Source organism: Triturus cristatus, chromosome 3_1, assembly GCF_964204655.1.
Source record: "Triturus cristatus chromosome 3_1, aTriCri1.1, whole genome shotgun sequence".
In the NCBI taxonomy this organism is placed as follows: domain Eukaryota; kingdom Metazoa; phylum Chordata; class Amphibia; order Caudata; family Salamandridae; genus Triturus; species Triturus cristatus.
The window spans coordinates 470241839-470254710 of record NC_140583.1 but is presented as its reverse complement, the minus strand read 5'-3'; the positions used below and the strand labels follow the sequence as shown (position 1 = coordinate 470254710).

Below are 12872 nucleotides of genomic sequence, written 5' to 3'. Positions count from 1 at the left end.
CTGCCCTGCTTGGAGGCTGAAGGGTCTGGTGTTCTGCCTTGGAGACCAAGTGTGCTGGCCTGCCTGTGCCAGCTCTGCTTTTGCCCCTTTCCTGGAAGAGAAGCGCTGCATGCTCCCTGCTAGTATCTGGAAGCGGAAGACAGGCGGAGCGCTGCACGTGTTCGCTGCTTTTCTGGCCCTGGAGAGGAAAGCATTTTGCTGGCTCTCCTCTTTGAGAAGACACGGGTTGAGGGCTGAAATTAGCACCGGAGCCCGAGGTGCGGGGTCACCAGCTGAGCATCTGGCAGGAAGACACCGCAGAGACACCGTCGGCGGGAGCCTACCCCGCATTTTTGGTGGCAGGAGAAAGTGATTTTCTGCTACGTGTGGCAGCCGGAGCAGCCCAGCCGCCAAACCGGAAGTCAAGCAAAGCTGGAAGGGGCCTGACTGGGGCCAAGACTCCCGTAAGGAGGAGAGCCCCGCATGTTCCCTTAGCCTGATTGTGGGCGGGGCCGCGTTCAGGGAAGAAGCCGGAGACACCGGGACGGACTGAGAATTCGCTCCACGTCCTGCCCCTTCTGTGTCCCCACAACTGAGGAGTTCCCTCCAAGTCACAAAGCCCGTGAGGGGCCTGCATTGTAAGGAAGTCCCAGACGGGAAGCAGGACACGGAACATCCGGAGGACAGGCAAAACCAGCCTCCCCCGTGCGTGGAAACCAGGCAGGAGCTGCGCCTGGTTGTGGACGGGGCCCCCTTCTCAACGGAAGCCGGCGTGGAGAAGAGAAGGATCCCTGCTGGGATCAGAAGACACGAAGTGCCGGCATGAGAACCTCTTTGGCCCCTGGGGACCGGCATCCATGCAAGTCAGTGAGTGGGGCCTGCGAGGCATAAAGTTGGTGCCTAATTGTGTCACAGATGCGCTGCCTGATTGCGGGCCGCTGCAACGTTGGGGGCATTCTTCTATAGTGAGGACAGGGTGTGTGTTGCACCTTGCCCTGGATTTTGTGCACTGGGCACCGAGGACCTTCATGTTTGGCCAGAACGGGATGAGACCTCGACGGAGCTCCCCCCGCACCCCCCCCCCCCCCCCCCCCCCCGCTTAGTGGAATAGGGAGAATGCTGCATTCCCGGTAGTAGGTGGGCAGGTGGCCCAGATGCCTACGAATCGCGAAACAAATTACCGCCTAGTCACCAATAGGGGCCAAGGAGAAACGTGCCCTATGGGCATATGGTAATGTGATGGTGATTCCTGTCTCTTGGGTGCTTCACCCAACTGCTATAGTTGGTGCCCTGATGTGATTAGGCTTTGATATTATGTTGCCAGTAAGGATTACAAATGTGTGCTCCCTACAAGTATTTACTCTGGTGCACTGTTAATGTGATGTGGTGTACAATAGTGCACGGCAGATAATGTTGGTTACTCCTAACATGTGGTGCTAAGTGTATTCTTACCAGTAATTTCTGGTCAGCCTATTGTAATGTTATGACAGTGGCCCGATTGGCCTAATGATTTATGCAATCCCCTGTAAAATGATACCTAAGTGCCAGATGGCACAGTGTACATATGTGATTACGTTCTAATGTGTTTTATGAGCAATACAAAGGCTATTTTTATATAACCCTGTGAGGAGTGTCTTTTGTGGTGTGCCTAGTGTGTCGCTGCTGTTTGAGTATGCTGCGCAAACACTTTACACATTGCCTCTGTGATAAGCCTGACTGCTCTGTCAAGCTACCAAGGGGGTGAGCAGGGGTTATCTTCAGCGTGTAACTCTCTTGCCCTGACTAGAGTGGTGGTTTCTGCCTGGCTAAGGTGCATGCCCTAGCCAACCAGAAATACCATTTCTAACAATCTGCTTGTGCAGCAGTCCGTATAGTTACACATGATACTTTCCTTACTTCTCCGAGCATTTCCTCCAGCCTCCAGAAGCACTGGTAGTTGTACCGGTTTGTCGATTACCTCCTTGCATGTGCACATTGTTAATTAATCTTCCTTCCTTGATTGAACTCTTTGAATCAGGTTATTTAGATTTTCTAGCTTACCGTCTATGCCTGGCACAAAAACAGCAGCGTATTTAACAGGACCACTTGTGTGCCTATTTTGTTAGCATGGTCATTCAGTGCTTCCACTGTCACTGGCATTGTGTTCAGTACAGCGACCTAGAGGCTGCTGATGTCAGTTGTGGCCCAATTTGAGTCCTTTGCCTTCCTTGAGTGCTCAGCGCATGAGTTGTCCAGTAGCTCTACTCCCTTTATATCGGATAGGCTGAGCGCTACCTTACTTACACGGCACTGCCTGGGATGGTTCGCGACTGCCGTTCTCACATGAGAATTCAACTGCATGCAAAACTAGCTCATACAAACAGTAGGGTAACAACACTTGATGGGGTCCCATTGCAAAGTACATAGAGGGAGCCCCCCACGCTCCGGACCCAGGACGATATTTACAACCGGGTGCCCGTTGCCCGTGCACAGTGATGGACGGGGCACCCTGGAACTCTGGCTCCTACCCCACACTGCGGGGCTGCAGGGGCTAATGTTACGCCACTGCCTACAATGACAAGCAATGCAAACATTGTTTTTCTAAGACAACCTCATATACCTCTTCGTTCCAAGAAACCAGGACGGAAGGCTACTTCAGAGAATGCATATTAAGAAAAAGCAGTACCAACACAATACTAGAATCAATCAATCACCCAGTATAGCTCTCAACCCCATTTAGTCAAATGAAACTGTATTTCAGGAGTATAATAAGACCTAAATGGCAACAATTAAATATGCCACTGTAAAAATACTGAGTTTCAAAGTAATGGTTCCTTTCCACAGCTCTTCAACATTTTGAATGGACAGTGAAGTAACATTTCTGTACATTATTTACAGTTGGTTACAGAGGCTTCCTTTCCTTCCAAGAGCACAGCCCTTTTCCCAGCTACATGAGGCTTCTGGAATTACGTCAGGCCAGAAAGGCAGAATGAGAGTCAGGCACTGCGTAAAGCCAGTTACAGTTCACAACTTCCACATTCCACCAAGTTCCTCTAGGGGTGTCTCTGGCTTTCCACTCCACAGAAAAAAAAATCTCTTCTTGGCTAAGGATGCCTCAGCCAATAAACGCTGCCATGATTTCCAGGTGCAACTTCAATCGGTGTTGACATCAAAGTATTTGCCTTCCCATGGAGAGTTCTTCTTTTGGTTACTGGCTCACAGTGGGCGGGTGTTGACTTCATTACCACCAACAAAACATTATTCAAAAAGACAGTGCAAGACTGTTCAACTGCTAGCCTCCACAGAAGGATTCCTGTTCAGTTACCTTTTTGTGTCTATGAAGGCGACCAGGAGATTAGCTCACTCTGAATCTCTTATTAGAACACACATTGATTGGGCGAGGTTGTTACAACAATGTTGTTGTGTTCCATTATATGGACTTGTATAGTGCTACTTATGACCCAAATGATATCCAGACACCTGGAGCAAGTATGTAGGTTGTGTGCTGGGGGTTAGTTGAAGAGTCAGGCCATCAGACTCTTGCAGCATTCAAGAAGCGAGGAGGAGGCCCTGATGTGTGGAGGCAGGTGGTTCTATGTCTTGGGTGCAACGCAGGAGAAGGCTAGGCTGCCCATTCTGCTTATGCAAATACAGAGGTAGGGGAGGAGGGGGCGGGGGCGAGGTAGAGTGATGTTGGGCATATAAGTCTGGTGGGTGGGTGGAAGTGAAGGTGGCAGTTGAAGTACGCTAGTCCTATGTTGTGCAGTGCCTTTTATGCGTGTGTGAGGAATGTGAATTGGCAGCATTTGTGTATTGGCAGCCAGAGAAGTTCTCTGAGGTGTGATGTGTGTGAGATGTAGGAGATCCAAGATGAGTCTAGCTGCGGGATGCTGGATGGTCTAAAGTCAGAGGAGGAGGTGGCTTGAGAATCCAGCATAGAGTGCGGTGCAGTAGTCTAGTCTTCTAGTGACTAGGGCTTGAGTGATGGTACGACTTATATTCGTCAGGATCCAGTTGAAGATTTTCCTGAGGATGCATAGTATTTGAAAGCACGAGAGGTTTACTGTGTTCACCTGTCAGGCCATCTTGAGTTTGTTGTCTAGGATGATTCCCAGGTTTCTTGAGTGTTTAGAGGGTATAGGTGTTGGATCAAGCTGTGATGGCCATCAGGTGATATCAGAGGGGGAATTCTTGTTCCTGAAAATCAGCACTTTCGCAGTGTCAGAACTGAGTTTCAGGGAGTTGATTTTCATCCAATCCGCTACGCAGATCATGCATTTGGTGAAGATGGATTTGGTCACAGAGGACTTGTCGGACATTGAGAGGATGAGCTGGCTGTCATCAGTGTAGGGAATGTTGGAGATGCCCTGAGATCTGATCACCCTGGTGAGTGGTGCAATGAATATATTGCACACTGAGGCCGAGATGCTCCTTGAGGGACTTCGTAGATCATATCCTTCAGCTTTGATGTGTAGGGTGGGAGTCTGACTCGCTGTGTTACCCCTGTGAGGAAGGAGCATATCCATTCACTCTCACTTGAAGTAAAAAAGTCTTGTCTCCTTTTATGTTGCACACCATGTAGATTTGTGGTCTGGATACTCTCCCTACATTTTCGGAATTGCAGTTGTGTTCTATATCACAAAGCTTGGTTCCAGTGGCTAACAGGCCAAGCACGGTCTCCAACTGCTTCTTTCTGGGTAGGTGTATCTGTCCAGGTCATAACCTGCTTACGGCAGGCAGAAAACCTAACCATGTGAATTATGCTAGGATGAATTAAAAGCTTTGATCTCAAACGCCATCAGATATAGCAAACCTAGCCGAAGTGGGGTGATGTCCCCTACTCAAACAATCTACCCAGTCACCAACTGATTTACCACAGGTTTTTGCAACTACAGCTAAAACTCTGTAAATTAAGTTTGAAGCTTTCAAAATGTCACAAATGTTAGCAGCAAAAAGTCAGGTCCACCTACTACAAGGCCACTTATATTAATTCCCTTTCATGAAAAAAAACAAGGATCCTGCGCAAACTGATTTGGTGACCAGTGATCTCAGGAACCACTGGAAATGCAAGCCTAAATCCATCATTCTCTTCACCTTGCCTTCCCAGCCCCTCTTGTGCTTTGAAGCTTCACTATAGCAGCAGGCCTAGCAGACTACTCAACCAAGACATTTCTTTGTTATCTCACCAGAGTACCTATCAGTTTTATGAAGCAGGCTACTGTGGGTTCCCACACAGGAAATCATGCCTGGCTTTTCTTTATTCCCTTCATGCAAAGAAAAGGCAGGCTGAGGGCAGACAGCTGAGAAACTGAATACTGTAGCAACCTGTCTGGAGATCATCAGCCTCAGTGTTACAGGATGATGCAGGTTCAAAAGCTTTACAGAAGTTTGCGCTGGGTTCTCTGGTAGAACCCTGAAAAATAAAAGACCACAAGGTGCTGGTGTCAAATCCTGAGACAATCAAGCCTTTTTCTACTATTGAACCTGTAAGTGACAAAGCAACTCACAAGGTTTATCTGGTGTAGCATCTCTATATCGACTGTCACTGTGGCAAAGGCTGATTCAATTGTAAAGTTCTTTTCTGCAGAGATCACAACATTGAGTGGCATAACATCAAGCAATGGGAGTTCAACACGGCAAATCCTCCAGACGCCGAATGATGGTGCCTCCGCATTATCGTTGAGAGATTCAGCTCCTGACAAAGAACAAGTTGGTGCCACACCGCTGACTGAAGTTGATCTCCTTGACCTAAACAGGGCAAGACAGCAAGTGTCAAAAGTGGATTTGCCTCCATTTTTCATCCTTTCTGGGGCGTTTTTCCCCTGACCTCCTCCTTTTGGAGTCCGTAGGAGCTCAGGACTTAGGTGCAGCAGAAAGGGAACCATCTCTAGAGGCCTTTTCTGCCCGCCCCTTGTCAGTCACATGTTCTAGTCTGCCACACTGTCTTTTCCCCTCATGATCCGTGAATGGGCTTATGGGTGCATATGGGTATTTTTGGGAAATTGGTCAAAAACAGCACTTACGGTTAATAGGTCCCACTCTCATAGGTCGGAAAAAGAATGGTCTCTGAGCAATTACCAGTACAATGCATGCTGGGATGCTAAGCATCTACACCTCTTCAAGTCACTGGTGTCCTTTCTTCACACTTCCTCAATGTACTGCCCATCAGACTTCCTTTTACTCTCAATTAGCACACACTTTGCAGCAGTTCAAGAACAGGATGCTATATTGAAGTTTTGTAATTACTTCTTCACTATTTACAGGACTGTAAAACTGGGGAAATTCTGTTTGGATAGGCTACCCAGTTCTTGGAATTATTTATACAAGTGATCCTGGTCCTTGCAAGCAGCAGGAATTATTATATTATATATTAACAACCTACAACTCACAAAGTGAGTTAACTTATCTTGTAGATCTTGCGACCCACAAGAATTCTTCCATGCACCTGTCTGTCAACAGGATAAAAACCCAGCAAGGCAGGTCAGAAATATCCTTGCTAAAAGTTACTCCATAAGGGCAGACCCAAAAACTGAGATGCACCGCAGACACAGACCTACACCCACTCCATACCAAGAGCTGAAGACCTCACTGCTCAGTTCAGGGTTGCCCCGTTTCTCAGCACTTGTGAATCAACTTCAAGGTATTTGCAGATTGCACTAACAGAAGGAGCAAAGGAGAGGTCAGCATTCTCTACTCCAGAGGGATACCTTTAGTTTAAAGTAATGCCTTTTATGTTGAAGGTGCTCCTGCCACCTTCCAAAGGACGATCAGCATGTTCGGTCTACGCTGGAAGGCTTCAGTGCTGCTGACCATGAAGACATTGTTGTCACACAGGTCTACGTAGAATAAAAATCCTTAACTTTTAAGGCCACCTGGGAAAATTCGAGCAAAATCTATTTAATGTGCTTTGTGCTCCCTGAGCCAAAACTAGCGTTGAATTACTTTTGCCATTCAACTCAAAAGCTCAATACAAATTCCTCTCTGGAGCCAACAATGCTGTCCTTCAGAGGGCAATGGCTCGGACTGTGGACCTAGGAATGCAGGGGTACTGAAAACAAGTTGCCACTTCTTTTTAGTTGGAGATGCATTCCCAAGGCCCTTTAAGACCCTCAGGCTCTGCCCCAGTAGGAGGGAAACCCAGTTTTGACCCTGACAGAGGGAAATTAACTCATCTAAATTGGGGGGAGTGGTTCACAGAGAGCCACGGACCATTGTAGTAGAGGTGGTGTGCCATCTTTGACTTAGGGTGGGAAAAAGAGGAGAGGGTGGGAAAAATTCTCAAATAATTGCCTAGTGAGCAGCATAAGATTGGAACTTACCACCAGCTCCACAGAACATTTCTGGACCTGGGAAGACTACACCCAAATTAGGCAGCCCTGCATTATAAAAGAAGGCTCAATAGTCCTTGAGACTGAAAGCAAGACGATGGGCCTAGAGGATTTTCTTTGCCGTAAGTGGGTCCTTAAGTCGAAATGACCATTTGCCTACAGGGAGGTTCCATAGTAGAGAGTGGGCTTCAGTCCCTTTGTAAGTGTGTTTGGGAACCCTGCAAGTGGACCCACCATGTCTTGTGAGAATAGGAGAGACCTCCTAAGAAAACAGCACAAGACTTGGTGAATTATGTAAGATCAAAGATGGTCGAGTTGGTGAAGTAAAACAACCAAATCAGGTGATGAAAAGTGGTATGATCAGAAGGTGATTCAGGTGGAGTACCAGCCTGGTCAGGAAGTTTGTGTGAAGGAACACGTAGAGCCCTGGGCACTCTAATGCTAATGGGCCAAGCCTTTCATGATGAAAGAAAAGCCAGGAGAGTTATATTTTAGATTTTACAACTCCTAGTGTCACCCAGAGACTGGAACTGCTCTTGGTCAGATGGCTCATCTTCTCTTTGCCTGCTACGGGAACACAGAAAGAAGAACTCTAAGAGGGTGCAGCTGATCATGGAGGACTGGACCCTGCAGAATCTGGCTGGCTTGAGATCTAGAAGCCTGCCCTGAGGACCTGTGCGCTGCAACAGTGACCAAAAGACTTTTCCACCAGCTGAAGAAAAGTGGAACTAAGTAATTTAATTTTTTCACACACTTGTCTGCGGGGTGCCTGCTGCTTATGCAATTGCTATCAAGGGTTGTGCAAACATGATTTAAGAGCTATGTTCTGGCCTAATCAGATTGTGTTTATAAAAACTGGTAGGGGTCTACTGGAGCCTCATTAATAATCTAATTTCTGACCGGCACTAGGGCTCCATTTTAAGAAGTTGCCTTGTAAAGAGGATTATAATCTACCATGGATAAGTTGTACTGGGTATTGAGCTGGTATGGGGAAGAGGAGCAAGGTTGACCATACAGGTTTCTGATTTTATGTAACTTAGTTTTGGCTCCAGGGAGAATGGGTTTCCTATATGTTTTGTAGATGGAATTGTATGTTCTTTTCTTGCAGGTATTTTTTAATATTCATTCCGAATGGTGCAATGTCACTTTTTGCACTACTTTATACACTTGGAAATGTAGTGCCATTATTGATTTTTTATATGGTCAAACAACTTTAAAAATGGTTTAGCCAACCAGATTGACTGCTAGAACGGTCACACCAACCTGCTTGATGTGCTGTATTTAGGTGTCACAGGGTTCCACTGACTAGTCCTTTCAGCGTGTTACAGTTCCCGGCAATGATTTAGCATCAGGAAATGCCATATGCACAAGTTAAATGCATCTGTTCAAACAACGGAATCAAGTTGTTTGGACAAAAGCACCAGCTCAAAAGAAAAGCAACACAAAACTGTTTTAACCCAGTGTTCAAAAGGGCTGACATAATTCAACAGCATGAGCAGAGTGTTAGTGCTACAGAACCTACGGATGTGACAGAAAACCTTGATTTCCCTAAATCGTCATTAAAATATAAAAGCATTTTTCTTGAAAACAATCTTAATTGAGACAATGCACCCTCAATTGAAGTACACTGCACACAGTCAAGAAGTCAATGCTAACTACCAAAACAGAACTCCCTTACTTAGCTTTGTCTTTCGGATGTGGTTCCATAAATCACCAGCATCCTTTTATACTGACAAAATAAAATCTGTTACAGTAAATCGTTGGTCCTTGGATCCAACTTCAAACTTCCTGCTTCATTAAATGTTTTACTTAGGAGGAAACACAGAGCAAGACCAGATGTGCTCCATGTTATACCGTGTAACTGAGGATCCTGCAAAATTGCAACCAAGGTAGTGGGAAAGGAATCAATTCCGAGTAGTTCCCTATGGGTTTCTTTGCCAATGGAAAACACTCAATGAGACTTTCTGGAAGAAGGAGGGAAGGGAGTAAGAAGTGAGGAACAAGCAAGAAAAACTGGATATGTGCTGAATTGGGGTCAGCAAATATTTAAAAGTAGTCGAGAAGATCCAGTCCTTCAATCGCCTCTTTTAGCAACATATTTTTTAAATTACAAAGCTTTTGAAAAAACGAAACGTTCTTCTGGTTTGTGCACAAGCCTGGTTGTTCTTAGACATCTGCTGGGCGTTGGAGGTACTCAGTTTAGTAGGAAACGAGGTTGAACTAAAGACCATTACCAATCCTCTGCAAAACCTCAGAAAGACTGCCTGAAGCCCTTTGTGTTTTGGAAGGGAGATCACAAAGGATCTTTCACGGAAGTGCTTGTATCTGATTGTTTCGATTAGCGGAAGAGAGGGGTCTGAATGCAAGCTGTAAGCCAGACTGTAGGGTCTTCGAAAGGTAGGCTGTGCTGAGGCCTAGCAAAAACATAAGGACGGTTCCAAGCGGTGTTCTTTTCTGATCAGCATCAGTACTCGTTGCTGGGTCTAGTGGGTTCGTGATTCAGTTGTTTGACTATGAGACATGCTACATGGTTCTATAAACTTTTTTGTTTTGGGAGCGATTTTGTTGGAAACCCTGAATAGATGGTTTAGGAAAAATTTTAAGATTTTGAGTTATAAATCAATATTTATAAATAGACTTTTACTATCCAGGGGGAGAAGTTCGTGGTAGACAGGGGGTGGGAGGTGTTAAAAGTGGACATGAACAACAAAGATCATGTAACACACTAATAAGTACAATGCTGCCTCAGATAGAAATAACAAACAAGCATTTGCAAGGCAATAGATTTGACAGTTATATTAATGAATGTGGGTCTTTACTGATTAGTAAGTGTGCATGTTGGACAGCTGGGGGGGGGGGTAAATCTAACAATGAGTTGGATAAGTGAATGGTTGAATGAGTGGATGGATTAAATGCAGAAAAGAGAAGTCATAATTACATGACAAAACAAATAGAGGTCAAACAAAAACACTTTGTGCTTCAACATCATGATGTGGCAGTCATATTAAATAAGGAGATATCTTATATACACATCCCAATGGGGTTCCTCGGTCGCAGAAAGACAGCAAACCAACAAAAATCACCACATTAGGCTGGCAACTTGCATGACTACTGGGGGATGGGTTCACATGCTGGCAGCAATTGCAACTTGTGAGAGAGCAGAAGGCAAGAGCAATGTGACCTGCAATGCCATATATTGACTACTATTAACCAATCATGACTGCGCAATGACCTTGCGGGTTGATCCAAATGTGAAATACACTTCAAACACATAACGGCTCAAGGAGGCTAGCCCGATGCAACTAATAACTGAAGGAGGTGGACCAAAAGTCATGTTCTGCTCATGTTAATGACATAAGATCTTTTGCGCTGCCAGAATTAAAAAGATGAGTCATCATCTTACCCTTCCGGCTAGTCGTGTGGAGATTATCCCGTTGCTAGCTATGAGACAGTCAGCCAAAGTGGTTTTTCCTACAAAAGAAAGGGAAACAATTATTAAATAAAAAAATCTATCAATTTAGCAAATAATAGAAATACTTTGCATATTGAAAACAGTTGCACTACAATGTTTTACAACATTGGTACTTAAAAAAAAGTATACTCTAGTGAATAAATGATTGCATACTTGTAAACCAAAATATGAGGTGGTACATTTTTAAAGCTAGTGATTGTAGTATCAAGACAAACATCATTTAACTCCACCCTTATGCACAGAAGTATTGTTGGTGGTAATTTTATTTACGTGGTGTGTATATGACGGCTGATCACATTTGCCTGAGGGTATTTAAAGTTATATTTGTGCGACCTGGGTGAGTTTATGTCAGCTGATGTAGTTGCACATGTTTTAAGTCCATTAGGCACAAATCAAAAAATAGAGCATCATTTCTAAAAAAAAATTAATTGTGTAAGATTTTTTTTCAAGTCCTTGGCAAGACAGGAAAAATGATAAAATGGAGAAATGTAAACTGTAATACTGTGCAATCCGACACTCACTTTTAGAGATCTGAAATCTGATTATCTCTCAATGGGACACATTTGAGAATTGGTAAACTATAATAAACAGAGCCACTAGAATTATGTGAATGTTATGGCTACAACGATTTCCATAAAATTAAGGATTCTGCCGAATTTTCCACATAATCCATCAATACTGCACAATCTGTAGATAAAAAAAGAAATTCTACTTTAAATGGATAAAAAGTTAGTAAAAATGCTGCAAAGTGCACTGCCGCACAGTGAAGGCCCTTTGGAAAGGTTGAGTGGTCCACTTTCTGTGCCGTATCTGGGTGGTAAACCAGTGATAATGGCCTGAAATCTTTGCCCAGACACTGTTAACCTGCAAGCATTGGCATAGCCACTAGGTCTCAGAAATGTGAGAGCTATTGTTTTTGTTAAGGTTTATGTTTTTTAGCCGTCTGCGAGCGTAAGGAGGGGGTAGCATTGCCTGCAGCAATGACACAATGTGTTGCATTATGCCACATCATTTGCCTTTTCTTGTTTCACTATTTTGTCAAACCCGCCGTACAATTTGGTCTTCACCGCCCTGTTAATAAATCAGCAAAATATTTAAAATAGAAGATGATCACCATGACACTCATCCGAATTGTCCTTTGTAGAAAGTTCTTACCATGGTCCACATGTGCTAATATACAGATATTTCGGATGTTGACTGTATTTTTCTGTAAGGCAATTATTTTTTCCAGATTGGTGACACCCATTGTGCATTTTCTGTAGAAGAGAAGAGAATATTTAAAAGTTAAATGCATGTTTAAAAAAAAAAATATATATATATATATATATATATATATCGTTATTCACTGAAAAAAACATAGGTTTCATGGGCGTTATAGTTAGCTGGACTTTTCACTCGTACAAAACCATTGAAATTCCTCCGTTATAGTTAGTTCAGCTAACTATAACTCGCGCGCCCGCAATGCACTGCTGATGACGTCACATATTACATCACTCATGACATGGTCAGTGACATCACTCATGACATCACTGATGACATCTCAAATGACATCACTGATGACATCATCCAGTGAATGTGTGTTTTTCTGAAAATTACATATGTTTTATATATGTATATCTCAAGGTCGATGGAAGAATGAATGGGTATATAAGTGTCTAAATGGATGATTTGTTTTTGAAAAATTGATTGTATAACTGACTGATTAAGTGTATCTTAGTGAATACATGGCTTAGTGAGTAATGTTTAAATGTGTAAATATCTGTATCAATCTCTCACTTTGTGTATAAGTGGCTGCATGGGTTGGTGAGTAGCTACATGAGTGTCTATATAGGTTATTAGTTGGTTTTTTGAGTATCAGTATGGGTGTCTGAGTGTCTGTATGGTTCGGTGGGGGGGTATTACGTAGTGCATAGGTGCATGAATGAGTGACTCACTGTTTGTATGTGTTGAAGACAGCATGTGTGCAGGACTGTATGGGTGGATGAGTGTGTGCATGGGTGTGTTAGTGAGTGATAGACTGTCTCAATAGTGTCTTTATGAGTAACTACATATGTTTTAAACTAGTATATGTGACTATTGGTGTATATAAGTGAGTATATGTGAGAGTGAGAGAT

General features: G+C 44.1%; 1 protein-coding gene across 5 annotated transcripts in view; it reads right to left on the bottom strand.

Annotated features, from left to right (window-relative positions):
* EFL1 (elongation factor like GTPase 1) overlaps positions 1-12872 on the bottom strand; it is a 987271-nt gene that overhangs the window by 934485 nt on the left and 39914 nt on the right. For all 5 annotated transcript variants that reach the window (XM_085644294.1, XM_085644291.1, XM_085644292.1 and 2 more), the window contains exons 2-3: positions 11914-12014; positions 10690-10757 (exon numbers count right to left, since the gene is read on the bottom strand). In XM_085644294.1, coding sequence (XP_085500420.1) covers positions 10690-10757; positions 11914-12004 — 159 coding nt within the window. In that variant the 5' untranslated portion in view covers positions 12005-12014. The remainder of the gene's footprint in view (positions 1-10689; positions 10758-11913; positions 12015-12872) is intronic.